Source organism: Neltuma alba, unplaced genomic scaffold (assembly GCF_004799145.2).
Source record: "Neltuma alba isolate B1F8T4 unplaced genomic scaffold, ASM479914v2 tig00013612_pilon, whole genome shotgun sequence".
NCBI classification, from domain to species: Eukaryota; Viridiplantae; Streptophyta; class Magnoliopsida; order Fabales; family Fabaceae; genus Neltuma; species Neltuma alba.
Genome location: NW_021637802.1, coordinates 62,944 through 82,246, shown reverse-complemented (window position 1 = coordinate 82,246; position 19,303 = coordinate 62,944). Strand labels below are relative to the sequence as shown.

The 19,303-nt window shown below is 33.1% G+C and overlaps 1 protein-coding gene and 1 pseudogene across 1 annotated transcript; both read right to left on the bottom strand.

Moving 5' to 3' along the window:
* Positions 1-381: 381 nt before the first annotated feature.
* Positions 382-1,960, bottom strand: LOC114738540 (aspartyl protease family protein At5g10770-like; annotated as a pseudogene).
* Positions 1,961-7,735: 5,775 nt separating this feature from the next.
* On the bottom strand, positions 7,736-19,286 carry LOC114738535 (ABC transporter E family member 2-like). Its single transcript, XM_028926604.1, has 7 exons — positions 18,984-19,286; positions 9,743-10,044; positions 9,442-9,637; positions 9,174-9,359; positions 8,777-9,043; positions 8,226-8,471; positions 7,736-7,871 (listed from the first exon to the last, which is right to left on the bottom strand). Exons 1-7 carry the CDS (start codon positions 19,284-19,286, stop codon positions 7,752-7,754), a joined length of 1,620 nt encoding a protein of 539 aa, XP_028782437.1. The 3' UTR covers positions 7,736-7,751.
* Between the last annotated feature and the right edge of the window lie 17 nt (positions 19,287-19,303).

The following is a 19,303-nucleotide window of genomic DNA, read 5'->3' as shown; positions in this document are numbered from 1 at the left end:
TAAGCCTTCTTGTGGTGAAGTTAGGCTCTATCTTTGCCAAAAGAAAATGGGTAATTTTCACTTTGCATAATTAAATTTTGAAGCACAATGCTTTTATTCTGTCGAGATCTTCAATGCAAATTGCAAAGCGCCCTTACTTTAAACCCCTTTAGTGTACAAAAGATATCCTATTTTTGTTGCAAGCATTTTATAATGATTGAAGCTGCATATATGTGTTGATTCCTTTCCCCCATTTCAATCCTTTCACAATATCTTAACTGCTTAAAAGTTGTATGGCTCGTACGGTGAAAGCAATTAAACAATAAATAACAAGTCATTATATAAACTACTAATACCTGTTGTCTTAAAATCATTATAATAATAAAGGACAATTGCTGGGTAAAGGTAACAATAACATAATAATACTACTTTTTGCTTTTTTGTGTCAGAGAAATGAATTATGTTTCTCTTCTCATATCAAGCATTCCTTAAGTTTTGCATTAAAGAACTATATCCCCCTTAAGACATATTCTTTGGTAAATGTTCTCCATTCATGAGAAACCACAAGGCTCCCCTCCAAATCCCACTTTAGACTGTTTCATATCATATGCTATCCTCTGGTTCCTCTGCTGATAATTCCCAATAATGCGCATTTCATATTCATCGGAAAGACTTGCCAGTGCCAAACAACCTTTTGAAGCATCCTCTTTTCCCACATAGAGTATGCCAGTTACATCCACATTCAGCTTAGCATTATCCTCAAAATATATTCTTATGGTAGGTATGTTTACATCTTGATACCCAGTAAGGTTATAACAAGTATCCAAAATTGAAAATCCTGGTGCTGAAGGGAAACCAGTGAACTGTTTGGAGAACTCTGCCTTCAAAGCCTTGTAAACAGATGGAACAAGCCTTGTGATCACAGTTCCAGAATCAATTATTACCCCATGATTGCCAAAACTTGAAGCTTGAAGAGCAACACCGCCAACATTAATGCCGGTAAGATTCAGAACATAAAAGGTAGATAACTGTGGATTAGGAATCATTCTGGTGTAAGCAATGGGAGTAACATTCTTGAAAACCGAAGATTCATTACCCATAACTAATGACCCAGAAGCTCCATCATCTGTTGTTGGTAAGCAGTAAGAGAAAACCCCTCCAAATATAGAATCAGTTTCTGAGATCACTGAGAGTTTACTTCTTCCTAAACCCATCAGGCCTGAGGTTCCTCCAAACAGACCTTTGTTATTCTTACCACAACCAAATACAAAGTTGTTTATTGGTATACCTCCAAAACTAAGGTTCTCCATACCTAGTTCACCATTACTATAGGACCCATCACCATAGTTAACAATGTAACTGCAAGGCGATGCGTTATTTTCACATGTTTCTGAATTTCCAGCAGCAGAAAGAAGAGATTGACAGGTTGTTGAGTTACAAAGAACTGATTGATCGGATGGGGATGTAGAAGGCTTGAACAAAGGTCCTTGTTGATCATAACATGCCTTGCAAGGCTCACATTGGACCCATGTCAGGTCGCTTCCAGTGTCAACAACCACTGTCATGTTCTGGCTACCCAATCCCATTGTGACAATGTAGTTTAGAGTTTGGAGAACTATACCGGCAGTTAATGAAACTTGGGTTTCTGAAACATCCTCAATACAACCAGCGACCAATTTTTCTGATTTGGTTTTGCATCCAACGTACACGAAGATTATCAAAAACCAGTTGTTTCTGAAGCCTCCTATTCCAATCATGTTTCTTCGTTGAACAATGATCCCTGTCCTTCATTTCCATGACAATAGCACCATTCGCCCTTCCTGAGAATTCGAGTTCAAGTGGAGTCTACTTCAGAACTCACAAGGAAAATAGATATAGAATTCAAATCAGAGGAATCAAATCAATAATAGAACGCGGTTCAATCAAGAGAACATATAAACCAATTCATTCTTTTAACCGAGAGAGAACGATGAAGAGCGTATTTCTTCAAGAAAAGCACAGTCTTAGATCCTAAAGGTAAAGTGCAGAACAGTTTTGATAAAATAATGGGAGATCCCAAAGTACAGATAACATCTTTAATTTGTGCTTCCCATTTTCTGTCATTTAACTTGCTTGATTCTGGGAGGACCCAGGGGACCAAGTTGTGGTTTCGCCCGCAAGTTTTGCATTTTGAAAGTCTTCTTCTCTCCAAAAGAGTGAACCCCATTTGCAATGATAGATAGAGAGGAACAAGGAAAAGAAAGAATGGTGAAAAAGCCATTGCCTGGGGGAGTGTGGGAAACACAAATCATGATTAGCAATTTCTCTTTTTGATGTTAAAAGTCAATGAGCCATATCAGATGCAGTAGTAATAATAATAATAAGTGGGTAAAAATTGCTTACACATCTTTGTGTGTCTGTTTAAATAGGAGCTTTTCATCAGAAATCTCAAGAACAATGAGGTGACTGCCATGTTAGTGTCTTTATTGATTGGCTTATTAGTTTGCAATCAGATCTATAAACTTTGTTTGAATTGGTATGGTAATATCTTTATTTTACTCTTCCATGCGCAATCCAAATCTGTTCATAATTGCTACATTTAAATAATATTTTACAATATAAAATTTCTTATTAACAACAACAATAAGACCACGGAACTACTACCTCCGGTCCCAAATATATAAAGAAGGTCTTATATTTAGAATCAGAAGTAGTATACTTTAATATAAACTTATAAAAACAAATATTAATGTGTTGTATAGATCTTATTTAAAGGTATATATATTATTGGTTTGATTTATTTATTTTTAATCAATAAGATCTGTGTGTACATTTTTTCCTAAAACATTTATTAATAATTTAATCAAATCAAAGATTTGTGTAAGGGAACATAATACTCCTCCGGTTTTTAATATAAGACCTAGTTGTTGAGTTGATTTTGGTCCTAAATATAAAATCTATTTATTATATTTTATCAGTGTTTTCTAAATTAGTCCTATGGATATTTCCTCAGTCATAATCAAGTAGAAGAGGGAGAAATGATATTAAGAAAGATAATTATATTATTTTAGAAAAAAAGTTTTATTTTTATAATTAATTAATTTTTCTTTCTTAATTTAATCAAATTAGTTAAATATGTTTTATATTAATAACGAGAGGAGTAGTAAATTATTGATGGTTGTAGGAATTGTGAAGTACAAAAAGTTGGAACGGTTGCTTCAATATTATATGAAGCCGGACCATTGAGTGTTGTGAAAGCCAGAATAGTGAGTTATGAGCATGCCTACCACTTTTGGTGAGTGCAGTGATTGTATTTGAGTATATCCTTTTTTGTTAATGCCCCCCTCCTTTCTAAACATCCCATATTATGAATTCCAAATTATTGAAAATGTACTGATTAAACATATGGAGGAAGATGAAAATTTTTCATTCTATATAAAAAAAAATAGATGCTCATAAAAATTGGTTGGATTGTTATAAACATGACTTGTGTCAATGACTCTATAAGTAAGAGGTGATGGATTCAATATCAACTTTAGCATGTTAGTGCTTACTCTATTACTTTGAAAAAAATGGCTTGTGTTTTACGAAAATGCATGTTATGAGGAAAGGAGTCTCCCATGTGATTAAAACTTATCTAGGAAGCTTAATGTGTGTTTAAAGATGATCGGCTAATGAAAAATTAAGAGTTTTGAACATTAGAAGAAAAACGAGAAAATTTTTGTAGTATGGTAGAGTTTGCAATGATACTTCATTTCTTGTCATAAAACACAATTACATTATAAAATAAAAAATAAAATGTTTAAAACATAAGTTTAATAGGAGAATTCGAGAAAAAAAATCAAGGAAATATCATGGAAAAGCACAAAAAGCAACATGGTAAGAAAAAAAAAATCTAAATTTGAGCAAATCTCAAAAGCAAAACTACTTTTGCTCTTAGTTCAAAATATAAGTATCAAATCTTTTAAAAAGTTTATTTTTCTATAAGCATCAATTTGAATTTATCTGATCATTTAATATATATTTTTTATTTTTATTCCTAATTAATTATGTGTCTCTCTCGTTGCTTTTTTTGCTCATTCTCTCTCATCTATTTTCCATCCATTCTCTCTCCTTTACCCTCCACATAAACAAGGGTGTTAAGTAGCACTTGTTATATATTTATTTTTAACTAATTTTTTGAATTGCATGATTTAATTATTTGATACTTATATTTTAATGCGAAGAAAGTATTTTGCAATGCAATCAAGAGTCTTTTTAAATGAAACAACTTGGAGCCATCACAAATAGTGCATGCTGGTAATTATAGGAAGAAGAAAGTATCTCCGGTCCTAATTTTAAGATCTAATTTGTAGATTACAAACGAGATCTTATTTTTAGGAACAGAGATAGTATAAGAGATGAAGTCTGTGAGAAAACATATGTGAATAAAAGATGTCATGCAGTGAAGGAAAAGCAAAACCCTCCTGAGCATAGAGAAAACAAATAACCATTTGTTAAAATCCGTGAAAGCAAACATTTGAAAATTCCTGAACAGGATCCATAAAAATATATAGCCATTTTAAACCTCTTCTTTCTCCAATGACCTTCTTGTATAGTATTTGTCAGAAAATGAAATTAGAGGGAGACATATTGTATTGAGATTCCAAGTGATCTACCAGGCACTCACATAAAAAGGCTGACTATTAAAATATGTTATACTTCTTTATTGCTCGCAGATATAATTTTTAATAAAAATAATCCTGTTTAAAGCACGATGGCCACTAAATATATAGACATCTATACTACCAGAAATTTGAAAATTGGTTGTGCACTTTATAAGAGAACGAAGAGAATGTTTCCCTTAATATCACTCTACTCCTAAAAGATACTACTATCTTATTCTTAATATAAAAACTAGATAATTAATTTACAGATATTAAAAAACTTAATTTAATTAATTATTTGTAATGAATTTATCAAAAAAGAAAGTTATCTATAACAAACATGTCTTCTTTTCCTTAAAATAACCTCGCTGATCATGTGTAATGTATTTTTTTGACTAGAAAAGCTAATATCATTAAGGAAGATCAAATTAGTTCAATACACAATTATGTTTATTGACCTAACTTTTTATTAAACATTTAACATGTATAACTATTATAGGACTACTTTGAAAAATATAAATAAATATAGAAGACAAAATAGATTGAGATTTTTTTTGGGGTGAACAAATGGATTGAGATTTTATATTCAGGACAAAATTGAATATATAACTAACTCTTATACTACCTTCAGTCTTTAATATAAGATCTAGAAGAGAATTTGATTTAGTCCAAAATAAAATATTTCAATTCATTTTGTCTCTCAAATTTATAATTCATTCTCTAGAGCATCTCTGTTGATTATACATACTAAGGAGATTTTTATCCAATGATAGTCATGATTAAAAAGAGTATTTTAAAAAAATAACTTGTATTTATTATATATAACTAATTTAATTAATTCTCTTAATCACTTTAAATTATTTAGATAGTCTTTATATTAAGAACTAGAGGTAGTATTATTTAGCTAAGCGTAGCCTTCACATGACGTCCCATATCTCCTGTGGTTAAAAAGGGTTGTGTTGTATATCTCTTGTTAACATGGGTGCTGGTGTGTGGATGCCTCCTGCATAGGAGGGGTGTTAAAATTATTTAAATAAAAACTATTTATTGGAAAAATGTGAATTTAATTAGGAATAATTTCATTAAAAAAAATGCTTGAAATAACTAAACCTCAAATCAAATTGCCAGCCAAAAAAAAAAAATATCAAAACAGGTTTATTTCTCACACTTTTCATAGGTTTTGACAATACTTAACTTGCAAATAACATAAACTTTTTATAGGAATTCCTCATTGAAGATTTAGTAATTTTAAGTTTCATTTTGTGAAACTTTCCTATCACTAATATAAGACCTAATATGAAGAAGTAATTTCTATACTCCTCCTATCACTAATATAAGAAATAATTAATTAATTTGAATAGATTAAGGAAGTTAGTTAAATTAATTAATATGATTTTTTTTTAAAACACTCTAAGCATTTTTCTTAATTCCTTCTTTCCCTCTCCTACTTCATCATTGCTGAGGAAATATTAATAGAATTAATTTTAAAAAAATTAATAAACATTCAAAATAAATCTTATACGTAGGATCAACATTAACTTCTCTGTTAAGTTTTGTATTAAGCATGGGAGGACTATTTCGCCTGTGACCGTGGGAGCTGGGACTACCAAATAGCTCGCGTGTCTAATGCTGTTAGCAAATTGACATACGTGTAAAAGTCCAGCCAATCATGCAACTTTTTTCGCAGAGATACATTTTCACAAGGTTTATGCACCAGACCTCGCCTTTCATGCATGAAATTTGCGCAAAGATCCCAAGAAACATAAGATGCTATGATCAATGTACAGGCTACTATGTTTATGTAAACAAAATCTTAAATGTTTTCTACCCAGCCGTTTTCTCCTCTCAATTAAATTGTCTGCAAGCTATCCTGATCAAGATACAAACATTCAGCTCAGCTTGCAGTGACTGTTACATGGTGCCAAATAATCACGGAGTTCCTGTTTGCTTGATACAGTTGGACGAACATTATTTCAGGCATTTATCTCCCAACAACGTTTTCTACTTGTACATTCTATTGATATGGATTAACATTATTTACTCCTCCAGTCCTTAATATAGAACCCAATTGTTGAGTTGGTTTTGATTCTAAATATAAGACTCATTTCTTATAATTATCATTTTTCTCTAAATTACTCCTATAAATACTCCTTCAACCATAATCAACTAGAAGAGGAAGAAGAGGTATTAAGAAAGATGATTATGATGTTTTAGGAAAAACGTGTCACATTTCTTATAATTAACTAATTTACCTAACTTCCTTAATCTAATCAAATTAATTAAATGGGTTTTATATTAAGGACCGGAGGAGTATTATATTAAGCATTTTTCTCTTAATAACATTTTTTATTCTTTTATTAATGCTATTTTATTGATGTTTACGCTCTTTATTTATACCCTACATACTCTTCACAACATTTTCTGTTTAATGTTCACAAACACATCTAAGTAATACTTTCCACCTTCTTTATTAAATTTTTATAACAACTGCGTGTTTACAAGATAGCATTTTATCGCAATGTGTCAATCACTATCGGTTCTGTGTAACGCATGGGAGTCTAGTTTTTGCTTCAAAAATCTGTGAGCTAAAGGCATCAGAGTTAAAACAGAGTCAATCATCGACATCATGGTCTATTTTTAAGGACTTAGGAACAAGCATTCAGAAATTCGAACACACGTACGATCACTTCAAAAAATGCTTTTCCCCAAACAAGTACGCCAAGCTTTCAATCCTTGCCAAACTTTCCATGCCTCAATTTCCCATGGCCCATGTGACCGCAGTAACCATAGTAGCTGTGGCCGTGGCTGAGGTGAGGAGCCCTTGCCGTGATGATAGAAACAAAATTAGTCAACCAGATAAATGAACATCATACAGACAACAGAAAACCTCCCCACAACAAGGAGTACTCAGAAAGATGCAATGTGATTTATCAAATTGATTCACATAAGTAAGTTTTTATAGGCGTACTCACAAGGATGCAATATAAATCGCAATCTGATTCATTATGCATAAAAAAATAATGAATACTATCGTTCATAAGCTACTGCAATCCAATCCGCTTGCTGACTTGACAAGATGAGCAATTCCCATAAAAAGCACTATAGAATACATCTGTAGAAAGGGCTCACCTGTCCATAACTATAAACTTAGTCATCAAGGTAATAATACGAGCCAGCTGCTTTCTGTTCCCTGTCTCCGATTGAATCTAGTTTGTTAATCCTTGGGCAGTAGCTAGTTGGATCTCTTCTAAACGTGATATCCAGGTGCTGCCAGATTATGCAGGAAAAAAGCACATAACTAATTGGGAAGAAAAAATTAAATAAAAAAGAACATCCATTCTACTTCAAGCCAAAGAGAAAGCCAGTTGATAGCACCGCCTGCACTGCCAAATATTACAACAAGGGTCAGTAGGGCACTGTAATGGAATCTTAGTTTTAACCAAACCTTTCTAATTTCCCATTTGTGAAATCTTTTAGGATATGAATACTGCACATGTATTGAGCGATATGCATGCAAATTCTTGAACTTACCCATATCTAGCAGTAATATCAGAAATTATAAAACCAGCTAGCATTATAGGCTTTGCTTTTGAGAAGAACTATATGAAGATTCGTACTTACTGATAAGAATAGGTTCATCCCGGTCAACAATGATTGTGGCGAATTAGCAATACAGTCAACTGAAGGAGACCCCTCACAAACAATAACTCTATCAGCAAGATATGTTGCCATGATAAAATCATGCTCGACCCCAAATGCAGTTTTCTTTGCGTGAAGGATAAACCTCTTTATGACTTTGGAAGCATGAATACGCTGCTCTGAATCAAGATACGCACTAGGCTCATCTATCAAATAGATGTCTGCAGGCTGTAATTAAATAGCAATGGATCAGGGAACAATAATTTTATTCTCATCAAAACTGAAGACAAAGTGATTCATTTTAGAGGCAGAAATAAGCTCAGCAAAGTTTTGTAAAATAGTTCCATCAGTTCATAAATTAGCTTCACATTCACGTTCATGACATGCGTAGCACAAGAAAAACCAACATTTTGCATAACCTTCATCGGAAAAAAAGGCAGTTGAGAATGTGAAGGGAAAAAAGGGCAGGAGACATTGATTAAAAAGCATAAACAAAGCAAGAAACTTCCCATGGATGAAGCTAAAATATCTACCTTTCCAAGACATAGACATAATGCAACTCTTTGCAACTCCCCCCAAGAAAGATTCACAGCTTCTCGATCCATTAACTGTTCAATAAGAAGTGGCTTCATCACATTGGAGATAAACTGCGGGTGTGTGCATGCATCATGTATTCTTGTGTGGCGCAAGTGTCTGACTGTTGATTCAAACTTCAAGTGGCGAATGTTCTGAGGCTTGTATGACACGCTAAACTGAGGACTAGAGCCACCTTCTATGGTGTCAGGTTCCAATAAACCAGCCTACAAAATATAAAGCACGGGAAGACCAGACGTAACACAAATCATAAACACTTGACGCTGAAGAAACATTTTTTTCACCCGCGGGGTTTCAAAGTTCAAAAGGAACTAATATGAGAGAATAAAGCAATACCAGCATACGAATAAACGTCGTCTTTCCTGTCCCATTCTCACCTAGCACCACCATAATCTGAGAATCAGTGAATTCCCCTCCGACTGCACGAAGCCTAAATTTTCCTCGAGTAGAGGTCATTGTTGGATATTTGGATGGAGCGTATGTCTGAGCATCATTGTCACTCTCTTGCGGAGCCTCAACAACCTATACAGATCACAAAAGCAATGAAAATTATTCAAAGTACAAACATAGAAGGAGTGATGCATAATGAAATGTTGACATTTACCTTGAAGTTGAGAGAATCATCCCGGAACCTCAGGTTTTGAGTTGGGACAAAACCAGCCAAGAAGATGTTAAGTCCTTCTCTAACTGAGAAAGGAAGTGTTACAACCCCATATGCACCTGATTTGCCATATAAACAGCAAATAAAGTCTGACACATAGTCCAAGACGCTAAGATCATGGTCCACAACAATTACATAGCTGGAACAAGGCAGAGTGCAGAAAAATCAACATCAAATCCAAATAGTCCACATTTTTATATAGACAATGCTTAAAGGAGGAACAAGTGAGACAAGAAAACAAGACCTGTTAGGCCTGAGCAAAGATCGAATAACTTGGGCAGCTTTTAGCCTCTGTTTTATGTCAAGGTAAGTAGAAGGCTCATCAAACAAGTAAATTTCAGCATTCCGGCTGGCAACATGGGCAATGGCAAACCTTTGAAGCTCCCCATCTGAAAGATCAGCAATCTTACGATCTATAACCTGGTTTAGGTCAAGATCATCACAAAGTTCTTGCTTCATATCTCTCTCATTTCTACGGTCCAAGGCCTCCCGCACATTACATGATAGAGCTTTAATGTAACCAACACGTTGAGGCTTTACAATGGCCTATTAAGCGTGTGCTCCCACAAATGTACAAAACAATCAGTAATCGATAAGAATCTAGGGAAGCAATGCTATATCTAATAAATAGATAAATATAGCATATACGTGATGAATGCAAAATCAGAAACATAAGCGAACATCCATTACAAGATTCAACACCTGAAGATAGGAAAGGAAACCTCAGAAAGGTCATTTAAAATTGTACAATACGTCAGAACCGGCAATTTACTTTCAGATGCATGCTTGTGCTAGATTCCCAAAGCACCTAAAATTTCCTAAGGATTACGGATGCCCCTAAACACTTTTATTTTCAGAAGGCAGACAAAGCACAAAAGGCTTCCACCTATTTATTCATGGGAAAATCCCAAAAAAAATACCTCTAAAATTTCAAATTCTCAAATCAGGAATGACTACAAAAATGTGTTGTTATTTACTTTTTAAATGTTATCAATTGTTATCCCACAAATGTACAAAAATGTGAATGGCTGGCATCTTTGCAGAAATATACCACCTTTTGAATTAAAAGAGCAAAATAATCCTTCTAATATCATTCAATAGATTCCGAAGCAGTAATAGAATCTGACTCCTAGATAATAATGAACATTTGATTCTTTAAGATTTCTAGCTCAACAGATTACTCGACACAGACAACTGAAGTTTTGTATTTTTATGTCTAATATCTTAGTTCAAACGACCAGCTCTTTTCTCTTGGCATTTAAACAGATTAGTTGACACAGACAACTGAGGTTTTGTATTTTTATGTCTAATATCTTAGTTCATATAACCAACCTTTTACACTTCCATTTAAACAGATTAGTCGACACAGACAACAGATTAGTCGACACTTTATAATGTCTCATTCGTAATGTAGCTCTCATGGGCCTTTATCCTTGAAACCTCTTCTGCAGTCTGGAAATGCATGAGAGCTTCTTGACAACGTCCTTTTACATTATTGGATCTGGATTCTCAGTGACCGTTTTTTTTTTTTTTTCCCAAAGGACATGTTCAAATTTTAACTCATCTTTTTCTGTTTTTGTTTCCTTTTGTCCTTGGAGGTTACATTCAAAACCAAAGTTTTTCACCCGAATATCAACAGCAATGGCAGTATTTTTCTTGATATCTTAAGGGAGGAGTGGAGCCCTGCTTTGACTATATCTAAGGTTCTGACACCATGCTTTTTAAGATAAATTGATTGGTGCTTGCGACTTATGCTGGGAAAATTTTATCCACTATACACATGATTCTTAAATGACACGGCAATATTTTGGTAATGACCTAGGAGTCATCTCCGTTTGCATCTGGGGTGAGTTAATGTTATACTTTGACTTCTGGCCATCTAATTAACGGTTCATGATTTCCTTTTATTTTATTTTTTTGGGTGCAAAACAGTTCATGACTTCCTATTACACTATGATTGTTGGGTGCCACAATTTTGCGGTGCTAATGTGATCCTTGCTATATTGCCAATGTTTAGATTCAAAAGGAACATATGTGAGCCATGTGAGCAAGTGACTTGAGGCTAGCCAAGATAGTGGGATGTGAATAAAGGTCAAAGGTTCAAACCCCCTAATATATATATATATATATATATATATATATTGAAAGAAAAAGGGACATGCCTGTTAGGGATTATTCTTTTCTCCCTGTCAAGGTATAGTTGTGAAGCATATAAATTATGATGCATGGCCACGATCCTCATCTGTCTTGAAGTATTACTTTTTTTTAATTGGGTGGGAAGGGTTTGTGTTTCACTTTTCAGGTCTTGCTCTCGATCTGCTCTCTCTTGACGGATCCAAACCCAGATGATCCACTGGTGCCAGAAGTTGCTCATATTTACAAGACAGACAGGGCCGAGTATGAGACCACTGCCATTAGCTGGACTCAGAAGTATGCAAGGGGCTAACATTGGAAGGCGTCAGAGGACTTTTTCCTTCCATTTATTGTTAAAAAGTATAACAGTTGTATAATCTAACTATCTGTATTCTGCTTTCTGCTTTCGACAATTTGAAGATAGGCTCTTATATTTTGCCTCATCTGTGAAGACTCACAAGGTTTGCATTTCGCAAACATTTGAAATCATTATTGCCAACCGTGTATGACTAGTCTAAGCGTAAAAATTGCAGACAAGATACTAGTGATTACTGAATATAAATGTAAACATTGTATGTATTAGATATTATAAGAGTTAGGATGCAATTTTAACAACAAAGTTTGTCCTAGAAAATAGTGGGCATCATAAAATTTATTTAGATATAAGAATATAAATAAAGTTGTCAAAAAGGGACATCTGGTGTCATGCTAATAATATCCGTTAAATGTTTGTTAGTTTACTACTCGTAGGGTTTACAAAATCAATTTTAAGGTGTAATTTTAATAATGAAGTTTACATTAAGGGACAATGGGTTAATTTTATTCTTTTGGGTCTTAACAAATGTCACATTTTCTTTTCATTCATTCCTACTTTTAAATCCATTCATTTTTCTCTCATCATGATGAACACACACCCTCTCTTTCTTTCTAGTATAGGAGATTCATTACTTGCATCTAAGTACTATCTCTGGTTCTTAATATAAAACAGAGTTAACTAATTTGAAGAAATCAAATAAATGACTTGAAAGTATTATATTTATCATTTTTTTTCAAATTAATTTTTTTGGTTTATAAACTAATACACAATTTAATAATATATATAACTATTTTAAAGAAAGCATAAAATATATGTTATAATTAAGCAATTATTTTACTTCTTTAATTTTTTTCAAAGTAATCCATTATACTAAGGACAGGAGGAAGTGAGAGTGAGTAGAGAGAAAACGTAACAATTGGTGAAACCTAAAATAATAAAGTTAACTGACATTTATGAGAGTTGATAAATTGCTATTTTTTTTCTTTTTAGAAAGTTCATGTATATTTTTGCAATTAAATAAATTTTATAGTACCTAGTGCTCTTTATAAACTTTGTTGTTAAAAATATACTTTAAAACTAACTTTGTAGGTCCTATTAACAAAAGTTAATGGCATGGTGCCAAATACTCCTTTTGGATAGCTTTATGTATATTTTTGTATCTATGTAAACTTTATGGTGTCAATACCTCTTAAGATAAACTTTGTTTTTAAAATTGTACCTTAAGCCATATTATAATGTTCTACTTTTAATATGCTTACTATTAGTTATTGCAAATCATGATTGTCAAATATATCATTAATAATTTTTCTTGCAGTTGAAGTGTTATCGGTTGTATTTTTAAGCATGACATAAGACCTGGGTCATTAGCTTAATATTTTAACGATCTTATAATTATTGGCTGATTAAAAATTTCGGGGCATATTGTAGGCTTTGTTTGAAATGTTTTATAAGCAATTTTTCAATAATAAAATATGCTTATAAGTGATTGATTTCAAGTGAGGCCAAATTTCAGGTTTTATGTTCTTCCTCAATCATTAGCGACTCAGTGCAGTCCAAATTCGGAGACAAGACAATTATTGTCCAATTTCTATCTCCATTTTCACACCTTATTTTTATCAATAACTAGGGTCTACTGCCCGAGCATTGCACGAGGAGCTTATAAACAAAGAGTTATAATATTTTTATTAAAATAAAGAAAATCATTATCACATAATTGTAGTTAAAATCTTTTAAAATTAGTCCAAACTTAAAAAACAAACATGGCAGATGGATTTTTTTATTGTTTTAAATTACGTTATATTACATCTATGAAAGAATGTAAGGGTCTCTAAAAACATAATTATCTAGTGTAAACTTCCATTAAATCATCAAGCATAAGTTTGTTTAAGATTGCCCTCCATTAATCTTTAAGTCAAATATTTGCATGCCTTTTCTCCACAAAAAGAAAATATTAGCACACCTTCTTTATTAGTTCTAGCTTGTATTCAAGGATTCTGGTGCTTTCTGTAATGATATGGAAATGGACGGAAGCTTGCAAATACTGGGGCAAAAAGTTTAGGCCATAAGTAAGGGAAGGAATCAAGAATTGAAAGATAATTGTACCAAAGAAATAGACTTGGAGGATGATGGCTATATAAAGGGAAGTTATGAACTGAGTAGGCTATCGATGAATCTTGCTATGACTCTCCTCTTTCTATGTAAATTTTCTTCTCTCTTTGAATAGCTTCTTCCCTTCTCTCTAAATTCTTCTTCATCGCTGTAATTTTCCTCCACAGCAGCCTTTGACCGAACAGTGATTATTACATATATATACATTCAGTAGATTTTCTTCCTATTTTCCCTTATTTGTCATTTACAATTGAGCATCCTTCATTGCCATTTATGTTTGAGAAGTTGATAAATTATAACTGTCTACTTGTCATTTTCTGCTTCTTAATTATGGAATAATAACATATAATAAACACACATTAAGCAAATGGGCAATACAAAGATATTTGAATTAACACTCCACAAAGAGGCATTAAGCAACAAAGCACTTAAGATGTCTTCATTATTAATCTAAACCCCAGTTCACAAAAGCCATAAATTGATACATTTTTTCTTTTTTCCCTAAAAAAAAAAAACAACTCATAAAGCTTAACAATGAAACCCGACTGGGAGAGAATCTTTGTAACACCCTCTATACCTAATAAAACATTTCTTAGAAATTTGACTTCAAGTTGGTAGAAAGAACTGAACCACACTCTTGTTTACTATGGTAGAAAAATGACGGAACAATCAAAGATCTACCAAGACTTGAAGAGGAAGAAAAAAGTACCAGAAAGATGGGGAACAGATTTTAATTCTTTTGGTTTCAATTTCTATTGCCATATGAGGCATTCCCTACCAATTCAAATTACGTGGCTCAACTAAAAACAAACAAAACATCGATCAGTACTGCCTCCTTATAACCTCCACTTACTTTTTGGTACTGCAATCCTTTCATACAAGCATTAAAATAAGCTCTACTTGCACCAGAAAGTTTTGATAGGTTGGCAAAATTACAGCCGACAATCTAATCAAACCTACGGCACAGCCAAAGGAAGCAAATAAGACAAGATCCAACGGTTAAGGACATCTCATAACTATTTTAAGTACGAAAATAAGACATCTTTGTCTGCATAGTGCAAATTAAGAGTAATACTACCTCCGATCCTAATTATAAGAGCTAGTTGACTAATTTGAGAAGATTAAGGAAAGAAGTTAAGTTAGTTATTTGTAATAAATATATGTTGTCTTTCCTAAAATATCCTTACTAATTAAGTGTGTTAACTATAACTACCATTATTAGGAAGACTATCTTGAAAAAATATATAAATATGAGAGACAAAGTGGATTGGGGTCTTATATTTATGATCAAAATAAAAGTCAAACAAAGTCTTATATTAAAAACCGGAGGTATTATAATTTTCTATTCGTTATACTGCATAATCAGCTATCTTTCTTCTTTTTCTTCTTCTTTTTTTTGAATTGAGCATAATCAACTATCTTTAGAACTCTCCTGATTATAAGCTTTTCTTGATAATGCAACCAATTTTGGAGAACAAGGACATTATATCTACAAGCAAAATTTCAAGATCATCTATTCGTTAACTTCATAAAAACTTCAAATAAGTGGCTTTTGTGAATGCCTCTGGTAGCATCTATCCTTACATGGTCATCTTTCATCTATCCAAGCTTTTAATGCCCCATAGAGAGAAGGGAACTGCAAAAACTGCAAAAGGAATGAGAATGAAAAAATGCAACCCAACAAAAATAACGTTTGATCGAGGATTGTTTTCTTAGTTCTTAGTTCTTAGTTAATGGCAAGATTAGTGGTTTAGAGTCTCCCGTATTTTGGAATAATAAGTATTAATTTCTGGACTGGCTTAATAGTTGTGTTTATGTTTGGGTATAAATTTTGGGATGTTACAAATTAAAAAATCTAGTTAGTGGACAATTAGTAACTAATAAATATATTCTATAACTGTTATCACAAAAACAGTTGGGCCTTAAGCCTCTGACAGGTCTTTAAAAGTTCAACTTATTTAAACTTCATGCTATCAGAATAAAATAATTTTTAAAAATAGAAAACAAATAAATAGAAATAAATCTTTGCTATTAAATAATAACATCATATTGATACATCGAAGAAATTAGAGTTTATCCCATTCTCGTGATCAAATGAGTAAAAATGATGGATTCTATTCAATATCCTTGAAAATGTGCCTTTCATAGCATTGATTTTTTGTCAAAATCTTTTTAAAAAGAATGAAATCATTGATGAAAAACAATGGAATAATATTTTCTTTAAAGTACCTTTCTTCTGGAATAATTATTTCTTTTTTTGGTGAAAAGATTTAAAATAGAATTATCCCCCATTATTCATGTGTAGCTTTAGATGTTGGATTCTTTTGGCAAAAAAATCTTCTTCCATCAATTAATATCGCAAACACATGATAAATATTACTCTTAATTCTAACGTTATTGACATCATGTCCCAAAAATGCCCAATATGATATTAGATCATTAAAAAAAAAAGCCATTTTGCAGTTATCTATGCTTCAATTTCTAATTTGATATCTATGTGTTTTTACTTGATTAAATACTTTAACTTTACTGCGCTAGAATTGCAAGCTCCGGACCTCCGGTCAAGAAGCCAAAAGAGCACATGCCTGCTAATAAAATAAAGTGACAAGGACTAACGGCACTATAAAGGGTGTTTGGGAAACCCAAAACCATGGTTTCAGAAGCACTTTTCCGCAAAACGAGGTAATCTCTTCCACATATTTACTTCGTAATCCGTAAAAACACTTCTGAAACCATGGTTTGATTTCTATCCAAACACCCCCTATTTCGTAGTGGAGTTAAGTCAAAAGATTTAATCAAGAAAAATATGTATAAATACAAAATTAAAATTTGAAAGAAATTCTAGGTAGTGCAAAATGATTTTTCCTTAAATTATATGAATTTATAAATTAGATCAATTAATTTAAAAAATTGAGGAATATAAAAAATAAAATGAATTAAAATTTTACATTTAAAGGCATGTTTAGGATCACGTTTGGAGGCCAAAACGTGCATCCCAGCCGGAGAAGTAACAAGCAAGTTGAAAAATAATGTTTGGATTCACATTTTGTACATCTGACTTCTGTCATCGAAACAGACTTATGCAATAAGCTCAAAGAAGCTGTTTTTATTCAATCTGATTTTTGTAAAAGTTAGATTAAAAAAATTACTTCTGCCACCGTCATCCCAAGCATACTCTAAGATCATCAAAGATAGCTTCAGTAAGAATGATTTAAGAATATATTTTAAAAAAATCAATACATATTATCAATAAATAATCTACAAGATTAATTAGATGGTGACGGAACTTATCTTTTATTTATTCATGACAAATTTGCGCCGAAAATTTCCCTGAGTTGGATACACCTCACGTTTGAGAATATAAAAAGAGAACAAGTTGCGTGATTGGATAATTGCCATTAGTCTCTGATTAGATTCCCACTGGTCAGGTTGAAATTTGAAAATTATGGTTACTCAATCAGACGTCTTTTCTGGCAAAAAAAAAAAAAAAATTCAAAACGTCTTTTCTCTGCCACTCCTACTATGAACAGATTGTATGAATAGATTGGGCTTTATAAATAAAAAGGTAAATGTATAATTTATTCCTGATCTTATTTTGAAGAAAAAATTGGTAAAAAAATCCCCATTTGAATTGTGTAAGTGTAAGTATGATCCATGAGTGCAATATATCATCTCCTGTGTGTAATTACACGCAGCGGATGATATGTTGCACACAATAGATGATATGTTACACTCACAGATCATACTTGTACTTGTACAATTTCATGTCCTTTTGGCCAATTAAAATTTCAAATAGAAAATTTTTACTAATTTTTCTTATTTTTAATGTACACCCGGTACCCTATTTTTCAGTAGTGTAATATTACTAATGATTGCAGCCAAAAATCAAAAGCAAAATTGCATAAAAGAAGATCATAGGTAAAATTTAAAAAAAAAAAATCATGAGGGGTTGATTTGGGTGTGTGAGTTTGCAGGTACATGAATTGGGTTGGAATGTAAATTTGGGCTTATAATTTCTGTGAATACATATTATTTTTCTATGCTTAGTTGTAAAAAAGTAAGCGTATTTACATTTATAAACATAACTATGAATACTTGTGATTTTTTTTATTAGAACTTGTCAGATTATTAAATTTGGACTAGTAAATTTTCATTGAGAATTGCCTTTCATTTCAATAAGTAAACTGAAATTTCAGAATCTCAGTACCATATCTGGGATTTAAATAAATTCTCCCAAAGTATATATTACTACACAATTATCATTATTCTTTTTTCCATATGGGATAGAAAGGGAATAAAGACTATATGTACTACACACATTTTTTTAAAATATTTTAAATGACACGGTTTCATATTTCTATTTAATTCTGTATTATCTTTCTTCATTTTTAAGTTGTTGATCCGCCGCCACCGTTATCCTGTTAACATCAACGCCGCCGCGGCCGCCACCAACAAGATAAGTGTCTTTGGATGCACCTCCAAACCATGGTTTGGAAGCCCAAACCATGGTTTGGATAAAATGCTATCCAAACACCCTGTCCAGAAGCCCAAACCGTGGTCCAGCTGAAACCATGGTTTCAACCGGTGAAACCATGGTTCTACGAAAATCAGAAAAAAGTCACTTCTCTGGATAATTGGGAACCATTCGGGAAGGGGGGCAACGGTCATACCAATAATACCCACACACACAGTCATCCTTCTCTCGCTGGCCGACTCCGATTTCTCTGATAATTGTTTTCCATTCGCGAATCTCACCCAGCTCGACTCTTCGGCCGTCTCATCCATCGGGTCGCCTGTTCGCCGGCTCGCGTCTTCGCGTCTTCGCGTTCTCGTGAAGGGCAACGGTCATACCAATAATAAACAACGCCACGAGAAGGGACCAAGAGCCGATAAAAAACCAAAAAAAAAGAAAAGTAAAGCAGTTTACCGGGGTCAATGGAACGGATGCGATCAGAAAGAATTGCAGAACAGTGACCGCAGAGATCTTTGGAGAGAAAGGGAAGCCATGTTGCGAAGAACTCGGAGGCGATTCGGAGCTCGGAAGGCTGGTAATTGAGAAGGAATGGGTCATCGGATCTGGAACGCTGCCCGTCCATGGCCCAGTCGACTGAGATGCCGGAACCGGATTCTGCTCCTGGTTCGCCTGCGAAACAGTGGAAAGAAAGGACAACGCGCCCAGATCACTCCGCTTTCCAGTTCCAGTTCTATTCTTTTTCTCGTTAATTCTCATCAATGTCTAGCCACATA

Bases quoted from the DNA above. Each gene is read 5' to 3' on its own strand.
- LOC114738535 (XM_028926604.1), bottom strand. From the start codon at position 19,286: ATGAGAATTAACGAGAAAAAGAATAGAACTGGAACTGGAAAGCGGAGT. The intron at 9,638-9,742 runs GTCTTGTTTTCT...GCCTTGTTCCAG, and splicing joins TCTTTGCTCAGGCCTAACAG to CTATGTAATTGTTGTGGACC. The intron at 9,360-9,441 runs GTAAATGTCAAC...TGATCTGTATAG, and splicing joins ATGATTCTCTCAACTTCAAG to GTTGTTGAGGCTCCGCAAGA.